The sequence below is a fragment of the Tyto alba genome, unplaced genomic scaffold (assembly GCF_018691265.1).
Source record: "Tyto alba isolate M040663 unplaced genomic scaffold, T.alba_DEE_v4.0 Super-Scaffold_21, whole genome shotgun sequence".
Taxonomy (NCBI): Eukaryota; Metazoa; Chordata; class Aves; order Strigiformes; family Tytonidae; genus Tyto; species Tyto alba.
Window position 1 is genome coordinate 11897845 of NW_024881295.1, and position 25436 is coordinate 11923280.

The window sequence follows — 25436 nt, forward strand, 5'->3', positions numbered from 1 at the left end:
GGTAGATGTGTGCCTGCCATTGCTAAGGCCTCATTCTTCACTGTGTCATATCCTTAAACTTCAGTGGAAGCCAGAAGGCAGAATATAGACTTTGCATTTTGACTATAGAGTTAGCTTATCTCTCACCACTTGAGTCTTGCTTTGGTGTTCTTAAACGCCACACTTCATTTGTTAGTTCTTTTTTCTTTTAATCCAGCCTTCAAGAATGTGTTTCGTAACAGCTCACATCTATGGGATAATTATGCTTAGGTAGCTGTACTCAACAGTGACGATTTCATAACATGTCACAAACAGGTGCCCATTAAATTCCTTTATTGGAGACAAAAACATTGCATAATTACTGATTTGATGAGGAAAACTGCAAATAGTATAGACTGTTTCTACTGCCAGCAAAATACGGTTATTACAGGATTTATAGACATAGAAATATAAAGTGTTTCTTTCATGCCAGATGGTCTGTACATAACAATGCCATTAGGAGCGCTTAATTGTGCTTCTGCAAAACCTTTAGAGAAGAATGAGGTAGAGTTTCGTTTAGTTTATCCAGTATTTTTTCCCACATCTGTCCTTTACCACTTTTATATGCTCACATCCTTGTAAAATACCCAGTTAACTTGAACATTTGTGAAAACAGAGACCCTTCAGAGGTGTTTACTTCTCCCTCTTTAAGCTGCTAATTTCTCACTGTTTATATGCTACAATTCCAATAATTACTACTGTACCCTTCTAAATGCCTCAAATGTCAGGTAGATTGGGACATCCGTCTTTCCAAATTTACTGCTTCAGCAGAAATTGTTTGCAAATAGCTTCAGATAAAACTCTTGTCTCCATCATGGCAAAGAACCTTTTACCTGTAGAAACATTTTCTTGCTGTTAGATGATCTGGAGCATTACCTGTTTGTTTTGATCTAATATTTTTTGTTTCATGACATATAACTCTGTTGCAGGTTTCAGTTCTGATACTAGGGCTCAAGTTATGAAAATGTAGGCACGGATGTAGGTATTTAAGCAACTGAGTAAGAGCATTCTCAAATAGTAATAGCAATCTACCATCTTGCTAGATATTTGGTGTACCTGGATAGTCTCTGGTTTGGACTGAATTAGAATGGTAATGATGTTCTTCTGACCTGTATTGACTGACTTGATGGGTAATTTTACTCTCATTCTGGAAACAGAAGACTTTTCACTTTACTTTTTGCTCTGGCATTTGCTACAAGCACTTACTAAAAATTTTATAGCATGCTAGTAGGGTACAGGAGAGGAAAAAACCTGTTATTTTACTTGAAGAGGTCACAATTCTAGTGGTGACCAGATAATAATGAAGAGGGGATTTGGCATACAGGAAGAAGGTGATTACATAAAGAAAATTTGCTTTCTCCTCATAACCTACAGAGATATGATAGTTTAAGATAATAGTTCAGTGATACTGTATCAGAATTCTAAAATGAAAAGCAAAATTTTTATAAAAAGGTGCAAAATTTAAAAGATTCCATGTTCATATCTTGATCTCTCTGATCATAAAATGAAAGAAAATCTGTTCATGCAGGATAGTACCACCTGAGATAACTTCTGAGCTCTTCCATCTCAGTTAGACTGCTCTAAATCTGCCAAAATCAAGTTCTATGAAGAGTTAGCATTATTAAGAGAACCAGCTCTTAGAAAGTTTCCCAGCTCTTGCTTAGGAAAAAAAAAAAAAAAAAAAAAAAAGCACTACACTCACTTATTTTATCTACTATTGCCTGCATACCTCTTTGGTAAAAACCAAAACTGACCAGTGTTGGAAAGCCATTTTGGAACACTAGTTAATTACTTCCACAAAGCTGTCTTCTTTTTCTTTATCCAGCAGATATTTTAAATATTTTAAAATTCTATATCGAGGTCTTTTTTTAAAAGAATGGCATGAGAATTCAGGACTGTGTTAAAAATTGGACACAATAAATTAAGTTTTAAGATAAGCAAACAGTATAAATTCATGTTTAGAGAGAAGGATGAGGATCCAGCCATGCTGTTATTACTAGTGAATTTCAACACCATTATTTTTAGTAACTTTGGGTGTGGTTAACAAGATTTATTTTTAAGTGAGTTACTAATTCCAAAATTTTCTTCCACATCTAAGGCTTGACTATTCTAATTCAGTATTGTTACACACCTATTAAGCTCTAACATACTTGGCTTTTCTAGCTCAAAGTAATGGCTAAGTTAGTTTTGTTTATGGAGTTGGAGATGTATTTGACAACTGTACTACATAGATGGTACTCAGATTTTGCATAGTCAGGGAAAATATCCTGGAATTGCCACTAATAACCATCAGGCTTAAAGCAAGGCATGGACAGAAGGATTGCTACAACAGTATTTTTCACCAATGCAATACCATTACTCTCTTCCACTATTATGACTAAAAATGTAAATACTTATTAAGAAGTTACCTAGCGTAAATGATTTAGGACTTACGAATTATTTTTCCAAATCTTGAGGATAGTGACAAAATACAGTAAAACACAGCTCTTTGACACTTCTCAATTGCTCATTATTGCAGTTCAGAAAATCTGTAGTCAAGATTGATAGAGAGGTCTGTGTCAGTGCTACATGACAAAGTATACCTCTAGAATAGTTGTAATCTAATGACTCTACACTGAGAGCTACAATGCTTCCTTCAAATATCACTTAAATAAGATCTTACTGTTTGAGAGGTGGAGGTGAATTCTCTTTTCAAGAGAATGCATGCTACTTTATACTCTGAAATACATATTTTACTTGTTTATGGGTTCATACAGAAAACCTTAAATATATTTCTCATTCAAATAACACTATTCTCCTGCATAATCAAGATAATTCTATTCTAAAGCAATCCTTGAAATACTGGACTTCACATGGCATCTTTTTCTGCTGCTTAAAAAGCTTTCTGGAAAGCTTATTTGATCTGTAGTAAAATTACTTTTTAGGCAAAAGTTTGGATTAGAGTGAAAAGTAGTATAAGTGGTAGTACTACTCCGCACTTACAAAGAGGCTAGATAACTTGTCCAGGGTCACAAAGCCAGTGGCAGTCTATTCAGGCATTATATGTGCAGGTGGTAAAGTGCAATTCTGATCCCTGAACACCTGCAAGATGAACTTTTTTTTCTTTTTAACTGCCATTACTACTAAAAACAACAAGACTGCAAAATTTGCTTAAATGGTCACTTTTAGATATGAGACTAAGTGGCATCATGATAGGAGGCTGGGGGAAAGGGGCTGCAAGTCTGTGTGGAAGGGAGAGAAAGACAGCAAGGAACAGCCCACCGCAGGACACACTCAGCCAGCATTTATACCTGCCCACCTCTCAGTATATGAGCCTGTCACTGGAACATTAAAACTCACCATGAGTAGAGTGAATCCCACGCAGAGAGTGCCAATGTGCCATAGTCTGGCAGTCTGTGCTACCATCTCTGTATTCTATTTGATTGCAAGGCACTATCAACAGACAGTTCACACTAAGCAATCTGTTGAGATTATGCAGCTCGTTTTGGAGAGGCCATTGAATTCAAGAGGGTTCCTCCTCTAATTAGGCAGCTATGAGATCAGTCCCAGCTGTTTTTCTGTCTACCTTCTTGGAAGACGATGTATTAGACAGACATTTCAAATAACTTGCATTCCAAATGACTCTTTCAAATATCACATTTTTCCAAATTACCATTCTTCATGTCTGAGGAAAAATAAGTATAAATTTAAGTATACAGGAGAGGATCAATGATGTTTCTTTGTTGAATTAGGTAAACCCTAAACAAGAATTTATCTAGAAAGAGGAGGACTAGAGGACAACTGCTTTTTGGCTTGAGATAGTTGAACAGGTGTAAACAATGGCTGGGCAGAGATCTTTCTCACTATCTTGCTTTTGTCTTATCAGACTTCCCTTCTATATCCCAGAAAAGTCGTGTTTGCCTTCCACTGTTACAGACTGAACAGATTATCTACCCGAAGCAGGAACATTTATTAGCATTCTCACCAGAGTCTGTCACTAAATTCTCAGCTAATTTGCCCTTATCCCAGTTAAGAATCTAGTTAAGTAATGCCAGTTGCTGAAGCCATAACTCTTGGCATCAGAACAGCTTGTATGAAATGCCAGTTTTGTGAAAAGTTCTCTGATTTGAAGGACTTCTTTCCTATGCATAAATCATGCTCACCAAACTGAAAATTAAGGACATGCTCAATACTGAAAATAATAATCAAAAGAATGAAGGAGAGAAGAAAGAACATATGAAAATTAGAGTTCATTATTATAATTTTAAAGTATCAGTGTTTGTAAAACATAAGCATGTGAAAGGCTGAATCTCATTTGATCAACCCAATTAAACATTAAATAATTGCATCCAATTATGCAAATATCACACAACAATATTAATTTGTTGATCTTTTTTGAACAGTCTCAAATGTTCCTAATGTTAGACTATCTTATGTCTTAAATGATCAATTAGCAGAACCATAACTAAGTGATGAAGAATGGATAATTGCCTAGTTATGATGTACCATACTCTTTCTATGTAAATCTGTTGCAATTAAACAAATAGGGCACATAGAGAAAAGAGTGCAGATGTTCTTTTACAATCTATTATTAGCTCAGGGAATACCGCAGTTCCCTCCTAAATTTTACAGGCGAAAATAGGGAGAATGCAATACCAAATACTCATTATTATTTACACATATTATTTCTTTCCTTTGGTTAACAGGATAAAAAAGCAGTGGCAGAATGCAGGGTAGGACAGAAGAATTTCCTGTGCTATACAGACCCGTCAGCTCCCTTATTTAGGTTTTAAACTTTAAAATCTAGAACCTGTTCACCTGGATACCATTTGAAAAAAAGCACAACTCTGAGTTGACATAGCCAGAGTAAAGCAATTAACCAAGATGTTAAAGACAACAGTTAACATACACACACTACATGTTTTCATTCTTCTCTGCTAGAAAAGTCTACGCATTTCTGTGGGTCATTCCAGTTTCAACTCTCATCATTTTAAAGTCTCTATAAGCTCAAAATGTGCAGTAAAGGGAAAGGTGTCTCTCTGGTGAGCGCAGGAGGCAGTGCAAACCACAATAAATGAAACCGCCTGGTTTCCTCATGTTAAATTACTTGCATCCAATTTAAGAAGAGTTTTACACAACATTAGGTTTACACCACAATAAAATAATTCTTCTAACTGGTCCTTATTCATTCTGACTAGAGAATAGATTACTGCTGGTAATACTGATGCCTTCATGGAGATTTTTGATAGATGATACCTGTCAACTCTATCAACATCCTGAGATGTTAAGGTATCACACAACCGCTTTGCCATGCATTTGAATTTAGATGTTTCCACTCTTTCTTTTGCTACTAAATCTGAGATGAACATAAAGGAACAGATTAGATAGTAACAGGAAGCCACATGTGGTTGCTCATTACATAATTTTTAGAGCTCCATGCCACACTCTAGTTAAAGGCACTCTTTAATTATGATACTTGTCTCATTGGATAAAACTCTCTACCCCACATTGCATCTTGACATATTCCCCATACTAATTTTTCCACCCATCTAATTACATAAAAAGAAAGACTACCAGCAGCTTATAATACGTAGTAAGATACTGAACAAAGACCAGCACACGATACAGATTCAAATGGTCAGAAAAGCTAACATGCAATACTATTGCTACTATAAGTGAAACAACATTTTGTGCTTGCAGTTGTATTCTAAAGAGAAAATTATTCAACAAATTTTAATAATAGTTACATCATCAGAGAGAACCTTCAACTGTTCTTCATTAAAATCTCAGATTGGAGTGCAGTGAAAGATAGTAAAAGTAATGATTTAAGGAAGCAAAAGAAAGTGATGGCTAAGTAGGTGTTGTCTTTAAAATCTGACCAAAAATCAACAGGAAAGCCATAAGGCTACTTTTTAGCAGTTGCATAAGGCATGGATGGTCTATTAGAAATTATATTTTGTCTTTTTAAACTATGTTAACAAATGCCAGTAACTACAAAGGACTTACAAAGCATGAGAGAGATACTGCTGGGTCTTACAAAAAATAAAGTGCTAAATATTTCCCTTAATACTGGTGCATGTCTACTGCAAACTATGGTAATAAATGTTTCACTTTTACTTCTTATAGGACTCTATTAGTGACAATAAAGGTCTACCAGTTTTACACTGAAGTAGCACTTCGGAACACTGATACAGAATGTGGTGATCCTTTTTGGCAAGAGATATCTTAAAGCTGTTCAACAGACCTGTGTGCAAAAAGAGAAAGCTAATAAATATTACAGTATGATTGTTAATGAACGTTTGCAAAAGTTATTTCCCTGACTATGGGCTACATACTCTGTATTGCTTCCAAATAGTATCAAGACCGCACGTGAGAGAGTAGCGGTATATGAAGAGGTATGTGCTTAATCAGAATGAAACCAGGGTTTGAATGGAATCTCTTTCCTTCTTGTGCTAGATATTTTCCGTTGATAACATAGCTTATTCCTTAATAGGAAGGCGCTATTAAAGCACACGTGTCAATGGAGGCTGGATACATTTCACAAGTGGTGAAGGGGAGAAGAAAAACATTTTGCTGATCTAAATTAGGTGACTGGATAATGAAAGAAATTCCTCAATCTAAAAGTTTGGTTGCTGTGACGAGTGGTCCAACTTTCACAGCCAGCCACAGTTGTCTAATCTTATTTTCTAGACATTCACCTGGAAGGCAACAGTGCGTCTGCAGTGCCCAGATCTGTGCTAGGCCAGACAAAGGGTAATTTTTGTTTCAGCAGGGCCTGACCCAGTCCTGTAAATCACGCATGGAAGGATGTATTCAGCTACTAGGGAGGTATGCACTGCCCAAGCAGCCACTGCATATCCCCATGGAGGGAAAGGCAATAGGCCAACAGGGAGCATCTTGCAGGTTAGATTGCCTCAGATAATTTTGGCCTAAAGGATGAAGCTGTTATTTGACAGAGTATGCATGAGGGGATCTAGAGAGCTACACAAACTCAGAAATCTCGCATAGGAGCAGAGTATGGGAGGAAAGAGCATATGGCTAAACTTAATTGTCTCCTGAACACAGAGCAAAAGGCAGAATAATGTGAACAGAACCCTACAGCCAGCTGACAGGCAATGCCTTTGTGTTATATGACAATGTGCTCTGCTGGTGATGGCTGTTAAAACAAACTGAAGAGCAGTTGAAGAGCATTTTACAAGTTTTCAGACTGTACATAAGACACAAGGAGGCACTAAGAAAACCATTAGGAAAGTTCTATTGCTAACATTTAGCACCTCTACCAAGAAGACAGGCTTCTACCAACAGAATTACAGTAGAAATCAAAATGATTGTGTTCACATTTGCCAGATTGTAGAAACAATCATCCTGGGAAGGAAATTGATACAGAAACTATGCTACACACAGGCAGCTACAGAAGTTGTCTTTATTCATGTCTGGTCTGTCCGGAGGGTCTGAACTCTTCTACCTTCATGACACCAGCACTGCCCAATCGCTGTCTTCTCTTCCATACTGAAATGGAGCAAAAATGGAGTTTAAGAATAAAAGTAACTGTGTACAATTATGGTAACTTCTTAGGTCTATCCTCAGAAAGATTCTTATCTACCACCCTGACAGTAGTTTACATTATTTCTAATGCCTTTACTTCTGTCTTTGATTTGAGCAAAGCCTAGAGGCAGCTTGAAGCTTTATTCATCTTCCAATAAGTAGACTAAGAAGGGGTAATACTGATACTCATTAGAGATGATACAGAATAGTCCTGCTTCACTAGAGCTTTCCATCAATTTAATACAGTTACTCCCTGAGGTCAGTTCATTAATTCATTCATAAGTACATCCATGCTCAAGCTCCAATAAACAAACACATTTGGTTGTATTTCTTTTTATTTTCAAGGTGGGTTTTTATTACAGCATTCTGACTGAATGTGAAACAAAACCCATCACAAATACCTAAAGTACAATTAAAGAGAATTGTAACCCACATAAAACAAGTCATCTTTCCATATTCAAACCAACAGGATCACCAGTCAGAAACAAAGGCAACCTACCACATGGAGCTGTATCCCTTCCAGGGGAGGATACAGTCCAAAGGCAACACTTTTGATTGTTAAAAAATGGATCCATGTTCTAAAGCTCTTTGTCATCAGTGCTGTAAACAATGCTCCAGTGAGCCCCAAAAACGCACATAGGGATAAAGTATGTAAGTAAAGTAGAGGTGGAAAGATTAGCAGCAGGGGTAAGTTGGGAGCCCTTTCCCTCATAGTACCATGTTCAGGAAGTTTGAAAACACTTTTCACCAAGGAATAAAGACTGGGTTTAGACTCTTTATATAGACTGAAAAGATTACTTGATAATTTCTCCAGAGAAGATGAATAGAAGTTCCTCCAATCCAAATTCTGCAGCAGTAGAAAAGGAGATAAAGGGACCTTAAAGCAGGGAAAAGACAACAGCTCCAAACCAGGATGAGCCAGAAAAACACACTTCTAGATCCACAAAGGAATGATGTTCAGTGTGCTTGTGTTTTATTATTTACTCTAGCAGGTAAAGCTCTAAATGATTTCCACATGTATCACATCTAATTTTTCTTTTCATTGCTATTTCTGCTGCTCCTATTCTGCAGTCTGCAATGCGGTTGACTAAACACTGGTATGGTGCTACACAGGACCTTGGACGATGTACTTGTTCAAAGGATTTCCAGCTTACATTCCCAGATGTCAGTGTGGTTGCCTTAGGAACTCTAACCAAGGAAAAGCAGATGTATCATTAGTTTGACCACAAAGCACTGGATTACCCTCATATGAGGCAGTTTTGCTGAGGATGGGGGCAAGGAAGAAAAAAAGAGATGTCTGACCTTCGTATCACTGCTTCTCAGAGAAAAGGTGGCACTCCCACCTCCTCCAAATCAGAAAGCAGGCAAAGGCCAGGGTATTATTTGTAAGTTTTGGTGGCTTTAGTCAGTAGTATCATCTAATGCTCTGATGCTGACTTCAGAAATTGCAAGGGCTGATCTGAGTTGCCATTTGACTAGTTTCAACCTGCGTCCAGAATTACAAGGAGAATGAAGATACTATACAACAATCAAGATGTTTTCATTCCAGAAATAAAAGCAGTTTTAGCTTCCTTTTCTGTTTCTGTCAAAGACCTTGTGACTTCGGGCTAGTCAATCTCATCCCTCTTTTTCATCCCCACAGGTCCTGCTTTGTAAAAATTAACACATACATTCTCCTTCCTGGTTGATTTCTGCTGGCCAACCAATTTAGATAGTGCATCTTTGAGAAAGATTGAGTTTTTTGACTAAATGTCTGCTCACTGATTTATTGACTGCAGTGTTTAAATGTATTTTCTATCATGTAGTATAAACAATATATTTTACCTTCTATCTATCCCTTCCAAATTGCATCTTGATCTACACTCTAGAGGGTATAGCAAAACCTTGTTTATTCTCAAAGAATGGAATGCAAAACCACAAGAACATCTGAGTGGTATTTCACTGAGTGTATTCCCAGAGAAAAGAATCTCATCTCTAAATCTTCTAACTCAAGTGGTTATAGCAGATAGTGTACTATGACTAATTAATTCATAAACACACCGCTACTGTATACAATGTAAATTGCTTAATCTAAAATCTTTATCAGCCTTTAGTAATCATGATTTCCACTCAGTGATAGGAAGGGAAATGTATATTGCAGTGCTACTACTGTCTCTCTCCATTGGCATGAGAAATGGAATCAGTTCTGCCCATGAGTTTCTAATTTGTCACTCTAGCTCTAGTTCCACTGAACAGCTGTTCAAATCCAAAGAAATCCTGTTGAACACAGAAGACTTGCAAAAGAACAATGAACAGCATGAAAACAGACTTAGAAACACAATAATGAAGATAATGTGAAAATGTTAAAAAACCCCATATATTGTACATGAGGGAATCACTGTAACGATACTGGATATGGAGTCGTGCACCTTGTGGTCACAGGTTCAAATGCTGGACAATGTTGGTACTGAGAATTTTTACTTTTTTACAAATGCCTGTCGTCCAACATGAAATGAATACTTTACTCTAGTTCAGGCAACAGCACAGCACAGAGACCAAAGCTGTGACTGGCTGTCATTTTCATTGCATTTTATTTTTCAGAACTTGAATGTTCTTTGGAATAACAACCTCAGCCTGTCCAAATGATATGACAATAGTCCAATGATACTGCAAAGAGATATTTTTTTTCCACTCCTGTAGAATATATGAAAGATCTTTGTGAAAGATCCTGAAAACTCCTCTGATATTTTAATAATATTATATATCCCATTTTGTGTGTTGCAGCATTGTTTTCTGTAGGACAACCCGGGGTCCATTTGGATATGAGCTCATATCTCCACAGACAGAAAAGTGCAGAAACACAATCAGCAACCACTGATTGACTCCTAAAGGGGAAGCAGCCACCGTTCTCTTTAAAATAATGTTTCTAAAGATTAAGTGTTCTAACTCTCCTGGCCTTTTTAAAGATGGAAGAATACCCAGAAGTAAACATATACGTAATAGTCCAGCACTTTGCAGGAGTGATGGCTTTACTCTTGGCATGTAAATAATGAACACATGGTATGTACATAGTTGAAAGGCAAAAATGTCCATATGCGTAGTTGTGAAGTAAAAAAGTCCAAGAAAGATAGCGTTAGAAGCAATCCACACTTTTCCAACCTCCTTCTGAGCCTTGGTTGGAGGTGGTAAAGCAAGGTGATCAGGGAGGACATGGGAGAAAGCCTCAGGGAACAGGCTGGATAAATTTGTCTTAATAATCCACTCACTGTCTTTTGGCCAAGGGAGAAAGACGCATATTCCAGTGTTGTTTTCTGAAACAGAATTCTGGATTTCACAAGCCATTCTTCTAGAGAAGGCACTTGCTTGTCTCATGACACAAACTGCTAAGGCAGTACCCATTCCCACACGTAACACTCAACAAGGTGCTACAACTGGACTCAACTCTTTCTGATGCTGAGCTATTCCATGACTGTAATTAGAAGTAATCAGTGGAGAGTCAAATTGATCACAAATTGTTGAAGGCCCTAACATATGTTGCAAAAGCATTGCCTAGACATCAGAAGGCAACACAGAGGCTACACAAGTGTTTTTAGTTATTAAAGACAGATACTTGACATACTAACAAGATGGCTTTAACACAGAGCAGAGTGCTATGGAAACAGTGATCAGTACGTATCACAATGAAAAGTGTATAATAAATAAATCTGGTCATATGACAACAACAAAAAAATGACAGTGATGGACACCAACTGCTATTTTAGACAGGTGTATCAGGCACTTGGCATGAGAAAGATGAAATAAAACTGTGGTATGTAGTGGGATTCTGGAGAAAGGCTACCGTGTATTCTCACATAGTAAGATGATAAAAATATTACATGTAACTGAGCTGGGAATATGGAATACTAAGCCTCTCCTTTCCCTCAATAAATAATAAAATCTAGAACCAAAGGTGTCTATGCTTCTTCCCAGTTATCAGTCCCACCATTTGAAGAGAAAGTCCCAGACCCCAAGCCATTACATTTGACACAGCTGAAAAAAACAGAAACATGATGATGGAGTATCTCTTTTTGGCCTCATGAAAATTGGCTCAGCCACCAACACAAAGGTATCAGAATATCAGGAATTCTTTTCTCCCTGAGTTGCAGCCAGAAATGTCCAATACTATTGTAAAGAACAAGAGATGTTGAACCCATGTCATCCTCCTAGAGAAGAAGAGTCAAGTGCTCTTGCTGCATCGTTTGAGCTACAAGTTGGGGTGCGGAGGGGGCATGGGCAGCAGTTATGCTGGAGACCAGCAACTGTGAAAGGTAAAACTATGTAGAGAAACAAGAGTACAGAAGAACCACTGAAATTATGAGATGGCCTGACTACCCCTTGTCTAAGACTGCTTCACCCTGCTTCAATTAAGCAATGAAAAAAAACCCCACAATGAATAGCAATGGATTTAAACTTGGACTGCAATATAGCACAAAATGCTAAATAAATAACATTGCATAAATGAATCTGCTTATCATGGGATTTTAGGTGGGTCAGCATATGACAGCAGATTGTAATTCATGAGTAGTTTTTGTTTGGGGTCTCATCAGAAGAACCCTGTATGAGATTATTTCTATACACTAGTAAAGGGTCTGTAAAATAGAAGGAAAAAGGACTCTTTAGAAGTTCTGATTGTTTTATGGGGTTCATAGAGTTGCTATGTGGTGCGGTACATCTCACAATTTTTCAAGAAGATTCTTAGTTCAGGGCTTACTGGAAGGAAGATTAAAAAATTTAGTAGCAAATCTAAGAACATCTTGAGCTAAAAGCTAAGACTGTAGAACAGTAGCCATCAGACTTGAAGAAATCATGACAATATTGCCAAGCAGCTGCTGTCAGATCTTAAATAAAGGGTCTTGAAACTTGCCAAGACCTACCCCTATCCCCAAATTCCCCACACCATAAACTACACTAAAAATGGAAAAGGAAACAGGCAACTGAAATAAGAAAGGTCATCATGTGCTGCTCTGACTTTACCTGAAATGGTATTGACTTCTATGCCCTGACACGGAGGTCAAGCACAGAGTCCAAATAGACTTTGATGTTTAGCAAATCTCAGAAGAAGGAACTGTTTTAAGAACAGAAGTGACTGCATGATTGGAAAGATGCTGAGAAACAGAAATGGTTAACAGCTGGCTGTGTCCAGTGAGTGCTTACTACTTCACCCACCTCTTTATCGATTAGACTATATTCACTTGTGATTGTGGTTATTAAGATGCTTCATAATGCTATTTTTTTTCCCTTAAAAAGGACCCTATAACAACAATACTGGATATTACTGATAACAGTAATATCTTACAAATCTCATCCAGCTTCCAAGATGAACAAGGAAAAAGTATATCACTCTTCATCCATATCATACTTTCTCAAGGGAAAAAAAAAAAATAGAATTATAGAATAGCCACACCAAACAAGAGAGCCTATATTAGTATATAATGGTGTCTATACTACCACTATTAAAAAGATTTTTTCCAATGTTTGCAGATGTTCACCTTTTGTTATTTTATCTGGTTAAAGAAGAGGAAGCACCTTACCTGGATATCACTCAGCTTATTCAGGAAACGGATTGCTAGCTGAGGTCCATTCTCCATAGTTGGAATGTGCAAATGCTGACATTGAATAAAGGAAGAGAGGGGAGGGGGGGGCAGCAAATAGAGAGAATAAAATGTAATAACAGCTTTAGATACATATGAATGCCCTATGGTCACCACGAATTTCAGTAAGTATTTATCAAGCTTTCTAGCCCACTTTACAAGTAGGCAAGGATTGTCGTAATGTTTTTTATAGGAAGGCATGCTGAGCCAGTGAAAAGTTAGATTAGTTGAACTGTTACACTGTTTTTAAACAAAGGCTAATCTAAGCCTTCGAAAAGATCTGTCCAGAATGGAGGGTATATTGTATAGACAAACACTATATACAATACTGAATTTCAAAGTATATCGTGTGGAAACACAACAGGTACATTTATAGTACTTATCACTCAGCATCTGGATGTCTCTTATCTTAGCATCTGATAATATCAATACATTTATTCCATCTTACTAATTCAAGAAGTATCACCTAACAGACATTTACTGTACTTCTCATATTTAATGGAACCAAGTGCACCCACATATGCAGCTGCAATAACCCAGGCTTCTGAACTAACTTTGTGCTGGCTAAATATCATCAAGTCAGCTTAACAGTCTGAATGCCTCTGGAATTCCACCTGTGCAATCTCCCATATGGTATATAGTATGTTGCACCCTCTCAAAACAGCTCTTCCAACAGAGCTGGATTCCCTGCAGTGAGGGGTGAAGGAGAGATAAACTTGAGAAGGAAAGAATACAGTGGCTCAGAAATTTGGTTCCCTGCGAAAGTCTTTCCTCTCCTCACCTTTCCCACCTGCCTTAACTTTGGAAAAAATGTTCAACAAAAGAAACATGGGAGAATGTATTTTTCTATATTTTCAAAAAGACTGGGACCTGGGAACTATTTTTAATTATTTTCCTTCTCCCAAAAATTAAGATTTTATTATTTTAACTATTAAGAAACCTCAGAAGATGAGAGGGAAAGTTCTGTTCTGACAACATAGCAGTAATTCACTTGGGAAACAACATACTGACACTGTTCATCTTTGCAGGAGCCTCTGGCATCACTCCTTTTCTATCTCACTTGTTTTTTGCTTCATCTGCAATTAATTATGATAAAAGTCTGAACAAAGAAAGAAAGGGGAAAAAAAATAAAAAGAGAAAGACATTTTCTTACCTTGCCCTTATATAAAATTTTAGAGATAGGACATACAATACAAGCTGTTCCAGCACCAAACATCTCCTTCACTCTGTTTTCTTCCAAGGCAGCTGTCAGGTCACTCATGGTGATGTATCGCTCAGAGACTTTAAATTCTCCCTGTGCAACAAGAATCAACCATAAGAATTGTAAAAAGTTTAAAAATGGTTTGCATTTTTGTTTTCTATGTTGAAACATCTCTTCTAGAATTGTTAGCCTAGTGGCAATCAGTCAAGTTTTGGCTGTGATCTTGTGATCTTTTCAAACCTCCCAGTATCACACAAGATAGACTCTAATCAAAAGAATGACCTTCAAGGAAGCCATTGGTTTGCCAGATACAATGCTGATGGTTAAATGGCACTTCCCTCTGATTTGGTACAGAATATCAATATTGCATTAGAGAATAACACAGCAGAATTTGTCATGGATTATGTGACACAGGATGTGACTACTCATGGTCTCTAGCATGCTAGAGTTTGTACAAAAGTTACTCAGTTATGTCAAGAGAGCTTTGCATCCCACTCTCAGACAATTCCTAAGCAAAATACATTCTATTAATTCCACCTGCAACGCCAACAAGTTGTGGTATATTTCTTTAATCCCTGGTGAAATTTCACACTGTAGCCTGCACACAGCTGTGTCATACAAAAATTAATTGTACTGCAGGTGTGAGTAAAGCAATTCACATTGGACAGTCTTGACATAGGAAATGTTTTACCTTCTACAGATGTTGAAGAATGCACAGCAACTGACTGAGGGGATGTGTTTAAAGAACAAAAGTAAGTATCAAACTTTGAAATTTTCATTTCGTGGATGTATGTGGACTTTTTTGTCCTATCAGACCAAACTAAAGCTTAGCCCTTGTTTTATATGCAAGCTTTTTAACATGAAACAGAGATGCTTATGATAACAGAAAACATGATTAGCTCTGGAGAGGGTAGTATTTGAAAAGAGAGACAGGGACACCATGTAAGCAGAGTTTCAGATAGGTTAGACAATAGAGGTCAGGAAGAACAGAACAACCTTTGTGAGTGTAAAAGACAAGTAATTATTCAAGAGGACTGAGGTAAGAGTCTGGTATCTCACAAACAAGCCCTACCAACTGGGAATATCTGTCTGTCTTGTAAAAGAGATAGGACTGAGGAGTGTGCATACATCTGTGCACTAGGGGAGTACCAATACAAATAAAGATGAGCTAGAGTTCAGTGCAGGTCAAGTGGCACATATGCATCATGAAGTACATGCCTAGTACTCTTCACTGCAAGTTAGATTTATGTGATAAAACTGTGAACTGTATATTTTAGGGAATTTTTCAGCTACAGGTGGTTGGAAGCTGAGTTAATACTGGGGGGAAAGTATCATACATGCCTGTGTTATACCTGTTACTCGTCCCTATATATAAACCAGGAGACAGGATACTGGGCTTGATGAGCTTTTGGTTATTTAGCAGTCTTACCCAAGACACAATAAAACCTTTGAATACAGTACAGGCAGAGCAAACAGACTGCTGCATTTCAAGTTATGAGGTAGTCCCAAGTGTCCAAATAAATACTTGGATAGCTATACTACAGAACTGGAATCTTGCAGCAGACGTATGACTTCAAGACTGTGGCTGGATTTTAGGCTGCATGCTAGTTATTAGAAATAAGGGTTGAACCATGAGAACTAAGTGGAGAAATACTGTGTTGATGACTAAAGTATAGCTGTAGTCATGCACGGTAATTGTTTGCTTCCTTGCTTTAAATTGCTGGTACCAGTGGATTTAATGAGAATTTTCATGTTAAATACTACACGGAGCTACTTTAACAAGCTTTGTATTGTTCTGTGCAACAGGTGTGGGTATTCTGATAATGTTGCTGGGAATCTATGAATTAGCATGCCCTTAGTTCCCATTTAGGTTAAGGGATTTGACCAGATCAGTTGAACTTCAAGATACTGAGCACCAGGAATGCTTACTGTCGTAAATGGTATAACACGATAGTTGAAACCATTACTGCCAAGGTCAAAACACTCACCCAATTGCGTGCCAGATCCAAAATGCTTTGTCTTGTCACTCCTGGAAGGATGATGCCATCTAAAGGTGGGGTTGCCAGTTCATTTTCTGTCAAACACAAAAGAAATAGAAACACTGGTTGAAAAACAAAGAAACAAAAATCATGTTTATCAACATTTCACCAGACATGAAAATTAAAAAGAAGTTGAATGATATCAGAAACATTCCCTGCCCAGTAAGATACAACATTTTTCAGAGTTCTATAAGAACACAAGTTACACAAATTCAGGTCCAATAAGTTGTTGTTGAGCGTTTGTAACATTTTGAGTATGCTTCAGTGGGTGGGGAACAAACATATTTAATACATTAATAAATACGTGGCTAAAGCCTGGTGGTAGGTTTTATTCCTCAGAGTATTATGGATTCACTGTATAACTACTGGGAACCATTGAATGGCTCAGTATTCAAATTCAGAATAAAGAGGCACAAGGGAAAACCATGCCTAATAATCTCAGGGCAGATCACGACTTCTCCTGAACTGCGCTAGTTAATTTAGGAATCCAGGGTTCAGTATACCTACTTCATAGCATTAATATGGAACATATACCAGAAATTTTGAGGCCCATTTACTGAACAAGCAAAGCAGTGGAAACCTTGCCAAATCCATCTTGACAGGAGATTTCCTTGATGATCTTTTGTCTTAGTCTAGGTACCTTTTTGTCCCCTAATTTGCTTGTTTTCCTGGTTTGCTTTTGGAAAAGAACATTAGATAAATATTCATCTAAGATAATGAATGAAACAGTAGATAAATGGTAATTCATACTTGGTAAATACTTAAATTACAACAATGAAGTTTGTATGTAGCCTTTGTTCTTCCATCTGACCTTCGCAGCAAATCAGAGTTAATCTTTTTCATTTTAAAACATCACTTTCATTTTAAACCATCACATAGCATACACAGTGGTTTCTATTATCAGAGAATACTGAGCATTTACTCTTTCAGACAGCCAGGCTCTTTTAAGACAGTCTCAAATTTGCACCGAGAAGTGAAGACATCCACAGTCTTCCAGTAATACCCTTCATATTTTTTTCTAACCATTTTCTCTTCCCAATGAGAAACCATTATTTCTCTTGATCTTATAAGGATACTCTCCTTCTCATTAAATCCACAAACTGTTATGGGTTTTGATTCATTTTTACCTAGATCACATAAAAGAACAAGATATGTATCTTCATGTTTTTATAATGCCCCCTTCTCTCTATCTGCAAAAGATCACTGAGTCCAGGTCTGTTTGAACTTGTCTCAAAGGAGAAGCTGTCTTAAAAATGTTTCTATAGGTCTTGTGAAAACTTGCAGCTGCCTAGAAGAGAGAAACATGGTATTTATCCTTGGACTGAGAGAGCAGGTTGATCTCAGTTGCTTAATACTACGTTTTCAACAGTCAGCTAGGTAATTCTGTGCATAAACACCTCCTGCCAGCCAGTGGATACAATGCTCCAGACTGACTACAGCATGGGTTCTCTCCTGCTCTGCAAGAGGGGGCTTTGGGAGCTGGGGTGCTGTAAGGGAAATGGAAGATAAATAAATGGAATTGTTCATTGAGTCTGCTGCTTACTGTCTATTCTCTTGGGAAACGTCTGTTACTTTTTAGCACAGCCACCAATGGATTTATTCATCTGCATTAGAAGTTTTTCCTACCTGTGCTTCTATGTTCCTTTTATGAGGATCCATACAAACATAAGATGTTAACTGCCATGCCAAAATGTACAAAAAAGTTGCCCTGGAACACTCAATATATTCTGCTCTGGTTTAACTAACCTATCCCAGACTCCTAAGAGCAGCAGTGGTCTCTTCTTTCTCATACAGTCAGGAACAATAGCCTTCCTTTTTCGGAGTCTGTCTTGCATCACTCCCCACTGTGAATCATGTCTAGTCCTAATTCTGGCACAACTATCAAAAGAAGAGGACTTAAAAACTTTCCATGAGCCACAGGGCTCACCTGATTCTGAAAACCTGATGTTCTGCATTTGTGACCCAGTCATACACAAGTACGCCCCTTTCTCTAACAGAAAACTTCAAATAATGCGGACCTTAATACCAGGGTTGTGACTACACACCAGATAACGTTCTCTATTTGGTGATGTTGCCACAAATCTTGGCCAGGACCTGTTTAAGCTCAACAACACATATTAATTGACGTGAGCTAGCTCGAAAAGGTGCCAGGGCAAACCAGCTGCCAAACAACACTGAGCAGACATGACACGGGAGTCTCAAAATGTTTCAAACAGCCTGCTCTCTAGAATTTTGTCAAGTATACATATGATGCCTACCAGCCTGGGGCCACCCGAGGAACATCTGTTCCCCTGGTATCCGGCAGAGATGATAATGGTATACAACACAGCATGCCAGAAAGCTCATCCTCTCTGTGAAATGATGCCAAACCAGGCTCCATATGACATCAGTTTGTCCATCTCCAAAAAAAACAGACTGTGAGCTCACAAACTCCATTTGCCTTATAAACTGTTTTGATGGGCTGGAAGCCTTAAAATGTATAGCAGCAAAAAGCTAGGGAAAGGCATTTGAAGGAAAATGTCAGGGTTTCTCTTCAGTTGACTACTGTTACTGGTATAGTAGTAGCACTGTCTGCCCAGTGCTCCATTACACCAGGCGTGGTATAGGCATGCTGTAACAATGGAACTCCATCAGAGTGTTTAAAGGGATTTTTAAAAATGAAATCTTTTATTACACAGCTTCAATTTTTACACACCTGTATTTATGAACATAGAGCAGTTAAGATTCCAAAGATGGGATAATGTCAGTACTAGTCACACTATAACAATGCTGAGAAATTCACCAAAATGTATTTTAACAGAATGATATCAGATACCAAGTGAACTTCAGGGTCAGGGAGAACCCAGGAAACCCTGATTTCACTATTATTAACAGCTGAATTCTTCCAGTTTGTTCTGGACCTTTCTGTTTCTTTCTCCTTATTTCCCTCAGGCTTTTCTCCCACTCTCTCTTCATACAGTCACTGTCTTTGCATCTCTGATAATTTACTTTCCTCTATTACTCTCCCCACCTTTTCTTCTTCTGGAATCTCGTTCATCCACTGCTCTCCTCTCCATGGTATTGTTATGGCTTTCTATTAGAGCAGAAGGTACGATCCTTATTTTGTTAGCAGTCTACTTGCAAAACATACTTCTGAAGCACAAATAATCCTCCACCTACAGAACACTAAGTAAACTTGCCTGATATTTTACCTGGGTGTTCTAGAGAATTTTTTAATATTTGGTTTTTAATTTATGTAAGCTATTTTGAAGTGGGCATTATTAATCCCCATTTTAATAACAGCACAAAAATATTAAGTAATGCTGGAATGCTACTGACAATGCCTTAACATTAAAGCTAGAAGTAGAGCCCAGATGGTTCCAATTCATTTTGAAGAAACTGAATTTTTGGAGAGTGCACACAGATTTCATAGTTAGAAACCTTCAGGTTGGACATATGTTTAAATTTTAAGGTTTTTCCATAAAGTCAAGCTTCTATTTTAGGTAGAAGAGCAGACATTATTAAAGGAAATTACTTTCAATGATAACAGCTTTTTGGGGTTGTTATGTGCACTGAAGAGGCAGGTGGAAGGGACTGTAGGATGACCAAAATTTTCACTTTGTGAACATAAACCATAAATAGTATTTGATGAATGAAATATCACACTCCTGTGTTTATGCAACAGAAGGGATCCTGCTTTGGTTTTATTATAAGCCTCAGTCAGAGCAGCAGTGAGCATACAAGAGCAGCACAGAGCATGTCATGCTATTTTACCAGAAATTGAGTAGTTTCCTCTCCTACTCCCTCCTCGATGTTACAAACGAAACATTTTTCCAGGCTCCTCCTGCCACCCAAGACAACTTGTCATGTTTAGTCACAATGCTGTAACTGAAAACATATAGCAAAGTCTTGCAAGAAAAGCCTACTCTCATTGTAAGTATAGATGTCTATTCGTCTAGGCTTTATTGGGCTGGGTCTTTGATTTGTTATAAATCAAGGAGAGCTGCTCAGACTACTCTGAATACACAAAGAAGGGCATTTTCCTTTTGTTGATGATTTGCAATTTCTGCCTCACTGTTTTTATGTTAGATCCCTTTCTCAGCTGCATAATTTGCATAACAAAACAAAACCACAGCCTAAGTTAGTATCCTTTGTTAAGTGGGAGGACATAATGGCAAACACTTTTTAAATCACAATGTAAAGCCATAGACAGGTACATGATGACACACATGGGCAGCAAGAGTGATTCTCAATCAAAGATATCATAAATTAAGCATTAATCAGCACAACAGGAGACACCAAAGTACTCCAATGATGCTAATGACCACGCCTGTGAAATTTCAGGTTTGCCAGTATACAGTTAACTTGGGTGGCATGAATTACAAGTTGTTTGCTACAGCCACCTCACAATAGTACTATTCAGCAGTGCACTGGTAACACAGTGATTGGCAGATCTTTGGAACAGTACAGTGCTGCAGCTGGATAATTCCAGCATATTCCTGGTTTAAGTACAATGAAAACATTGATTTCTAATTATGTCCCCCCTTCAGTGTCCTTTCCCTGGGCAGAATGAGCCAAAATCTATTTTTGTGTCTCTCCAGCAACGTTACATACGGTGTGAATTTGGCCATCCAGCTACACTGACAAATCTACTGCTGCTATAACAACAACAACAAGAAGACTTCTTATATTTATAGTTTCATTCACAAGACTTCACAAATTTATTCAATACTGAGGAAGTATCATCCTTCTTCCTACAAAAATGGTGAGGATTTTGCAGAAGAACAAGTAATGAAACTGGACATGGGAGCCAGGTAGCTGGGTTCCCATTACCCTACACTATCCAAAGCACACTGCTGACCCCAAAGAATGTTGCCTCTGTACTGCAGCTGAGCACTGTCAAAAAAATGTCAGTTTTCAAGGGTACCAGTGGCACTATGACAAAATCAGATTCTGAACCCTGCATCTGCTACCATGCAAAAAATAAATAACAATTTTCATGGAGAGCCAGCACTCATGAAAGTCAGGAGGTGTCCTTTTATTGTCCTTTTATTCACTTGCCTATACATTGGCTCAGTCCTTTAAGGACTCAGTCATGTTGTCTTCTGAACCAGTTCTCAGGTGCAGCTATCACTTCTCAAGCACTGAATACTTACGTGCCCAATGGGTGGTTTTCAGATGCCTAAATAGCTGGCTGCTCATTAGCTAGATAGTTTTCTCATCAGCATGTACATTGCTCAAAGATAACTGAGGGTACAAAGAGGTAAAAATATCTTCAAGAATGATGGTATATCTTGAAAGCATCATTGGAACATTAGTCATGTGGAACGCTGACATGTGTCTCCCTCTCTGCCTCCACTGGACACCACTTCAAATTCTTCAAAGAAAGAGCAGAGTTCTTCATCAGCTGGATACTGAAATACTTTTGGCTATGCTTCAGGAACATTTGACTTGCCAGAAAGTGATAACAGGAACCACTTCTGCCCAAAGACACAGAGTTTGAAGAGTTACACAGCCATAAGGTGTCTTTAGTATGTCTGCATCGTTTCTGTCCCAACATCTCCTTCAAGATCAAGCGTGCTGCTGATTGATATCAAACCTTCAGTGTGACTTTGTGTATGGCTAGACTCTACCCTTCTAGGCACATGGACTGACCCAACAGTTTAGTATGTGATCAGTAGGCAGTACTCACAGCTGCTCCAGAATCTCCTCTTTCACAATGGTATAACTAACAGTGACCTACCAGTTTTCAGAAGAGAATAGACATTTCCTTTGTTAAACTGTCTTCATTAAAAAGTTTATGATCTACACTCTAATAATAATTTTGTGGATTATGGTCCCAAATGTTTTCATGTTTTGTGCTACTATACCTCCATCTTCATTTATCCAGTAGAGAAACAGATTCATTGTTCCAACTTCAGTTATTTGGTGATCTTCTCCATAAAGCCACAAAACCTGCTGGCAGCCTAAGTCCAGGGCTTCTTGCTGAGCATAAATAGAAGAACCATAATTCCTTCCAGAAACAAGAAGAAAGAGCAAACAGTTATGAGTTTCTGGTTGAGTATTTTCTCATTTCTATGCATGTTTCTGTGCACTTCTACCTTATGATCAAGTGCTCTGCACAGCCACTGCTTGTCTCTGGAATCTTTCCATGAGAAGTACTCTACTAGTATTTTACTAGATCATTTGTATCTACAATCCAAAAGCTTTGAAGGGCTGAACAGCATCAATAGCTCAACCATATCCATCCACATTGTCTTAAAAATACATCTTGTTCCATTTTCTGGACATTCTAATCATTGCAATTAGACACCATAGGAAAACATTTATCTTTACTTAGTAGTTGGCATCCTTGCAACAATTCCCACCCAGCTCATAGTTTTAAAAAAAGCAAAACAAAACCATCTACTTCATCTCATATATGTCAGATGAACCTCTTGAGATACGAAAATCACCAGAGGTGAGTTATTTCTTTTCTAGTAAAAGACATTCACAGAACTAGTATCTTCAGGAGCTGCAGATGGGCCTTGATGGATTCCATATCTTTGAGGAGCAACTGTTTTCCAAAAATGCTGCCTCCAGAGTGAACCTGACTGAGTAATAAGTATTTACTCTGTAGCTGCTTTGGGAGGGGTAAAAAACTCTTTCGATTCTGATGTTCAACAACTATCAAGACCCAAAGTCAGCAGCTAAAAAGTGCTGACCATATTGGAGTTAAGTTCTCATCTCTGTGCACAATCAAGTCAGTATTGAATCCAGACTATTCCTTTCTTCACAGCTGACATATTAAGGATGCACAGGAAGCAAATCATGTATTTCTAAAACTAAGCAAAAACTCACAAGCAAAAAGTAAAGGTCTCAGAATATCAGATTGAACAAAGGAAAGCTGTTTTCTTGCCCTTTGGTTATTCTACTAGCTCAGCTGAGCAGCACTTAACAACTACTAGCTTCCTGCCTAGAAAAGAAACTCCCAGGTAGAGACAATAAGCTTCGTTTAAACTGAAGACCAAGGATGAATAATTGAGTCATTTATTTAGCCACATCCAAGTTTCTTGCTCCGGTCAAGTCCTAAGAGGTTTCACTCTACAAGTCAAGTACTTGGTCATTAATAATTATGTTTCTACCTAACTAGTGCTTTGGCCTTGTTCAGCACAAAAATGCCAGATCATGGTCAAGTCAATGCAGATAATTGTCTCATCCTTTCCCTTAAACACCCATACTCTCCTAGCTAACTGCAGATGGCCTGTCAGGACAGTCTGCCAAGGAAGTTGGTCAGCAGTCAATGCGACTCCCTGCCCAGTTGGCAGCAGGCTACTACACTGAATGCTGCATCACATCTTTAGTGTCAACTTCTGCAAGGGGATTGGCCAAAGTATTACATGGACACCTTCCAGGTCCAGTTCCTCTGCTTGAGATGCTGCAAAATTGCCTCCGCAAATAATCCACTTGGCTGTAATATCCAAACAAATTATGCAACTGAACTGTATAAACAGTATTTACAAAGTACAATTTTGAAATCTTTTTTATAGTACTTTCTTTGTTTAACTGCTACATTTAATACCTCTACTTCTTCTGGGTTAGATACTTCACTAAAACCCAAATCTCCTTTTGAGCTATGTAGAAGATGCAGACTTATGTTTTCTTACCCTCCCAGTTTGCAGTCCCCTGTTCCTCCTTTCCAGGCTCTTACATATTTTGGATCTGCCCATAAGGATATTGGATTAAAGCTTCCACTTCCAAAGTAAGGGCCCACAGGGCTCAGTATGACATACAGTAGGGCTTTAGTTGGCTTCTTCACTCCAAGGGAAGGCTGAAAATTAGGAATGTAAACAAAATTACTGGTATACTTCACTCCAAACATCAGATATTGCACAATTAGCTTTTGAAACACTGCTTTCAGAAGAACTGCAGCACAAGAGTGCTTTTACCAGGACAATGCAAAGTGATGCAGTGAAGAGAAAATAATCATATAACTTCCCCCCACCATCCAAGCAACATAACAACCCTAATTTTATACACTGTTACCATTCACATACAGCTGTTTCATTTATCTATATATTATTCTAATCTTCTCAAATAGTTTCAGGCTCTTGAGAATTCAGAAATTAGCTTAACAAGATACTATATAATTATATGAATCAATCACAGCAGAAGCCTGCAAAGCTTTTTGGGGGGAGGAATGGCAAGGACCACTGCTAGTGATAGCAACAGCAAAGGAACCACTGTCAGCTGCATTAGTGATGAGAATTAGCTAATACCACTTAGAACTGACATTGATAGAGTTGAGTGCTGGCTTTGTGAATAGCTATGTGACAAGCTGAAATTATTTGCTAGCTGAAAATGGTTCACACAACAGCACCGTTCCAGGAAAGAACCTGGAATGTATCTTTTTTTTTTTTTTTTCCTCTCTGAGAGGTGGCTTCTCACACTTCAGGTCATCACCATCAATATTTGAAGGTGGAGGTGAAAAGTTTGGCACTGGCCAAAGTCTGAGTCCAACTTGCCTAGTTGGGAACCATACATTCTTTAGTTTCCTTGTCCTATGCTCTACCAATATAGGTTTCTCTCTTGCCACTAACAAAAAAAACCCTCAATCCTTAAATTAAAATAAACTCCCTGTTTCTAGTTCCCTTTATAAATACTATAGGCTTGACTCATACACACATGAAACTCAGTACACACTAATATTTAGTTGCTAAGGAGCCGCTTATAAGGTCAGGCTTATCTGGCTTCAAGAATAAATGACACAAAAACTTGTTCTTATTTCTGTTAAAAGTCTCTCTCAGAATAGCCATCTTAATTTACTGGGTAGAATCTTCCAAAATCTCCTCACTAAGGTCAAGATGGAGGTATGAGATGCAATCACAAAATCTACACGGGAAGTTTCTGTTCCCTCACATTTTCTCCGGATTATTAGTATTTCAGAGGCATACATTACCATGTCACAAATAATTATCCTTTTAGTACAAAACCAATGTTAATCTAAATTTTGCTATTACCCCTCACTCAAACCCAGGACAAACAGTTAACCGATTGACTTTTTGTGATCTGTACCAATGTGTCCAC

The 25436-nt window shown here is 38.0% G+C and overlaps 1 protein-coding gene across 2 annotated transcripts in view; it reads right to left on the reverse strand.

Moving 5' to 3' along the window:
* Positions 1–295: 295 nt before the first annotated feature.
* The window catches only part of BCAT1 (branched chain amino acid transaminase 1), a 66179-nt gene continuing 41038 nt past the window's right edge, over positions 296–25436 (reverse strand). For both annotated transcript variants that reach the window (XM_009971420.3, XM_032986229.2), the window contains 6 exons: positions 24017–24180; positions 22241–22383; positions 16341–16426; positions 14305–14445; positions 13092–13166; positions 296–7506 (listed from right to left, as the gene is read on the reverse strand). In XM_009971420.3, the coding sequence (XP_009969722.2) occupies positions 7465–7506; positions 13092–13166; positions 14305–14445; positions 16341–16426; positions 22241–22383; positions 24017–24180 (651 nt within the window). In that variant the 3' untranslated portion in view covers positions 296–7464. The remainder of the gene's footprint in view (positions 7507–13091; positions 13167–14304; positions 14446–16340; positions 16427–22240; positions 22384–24016; positions 24181–25436) is intronic.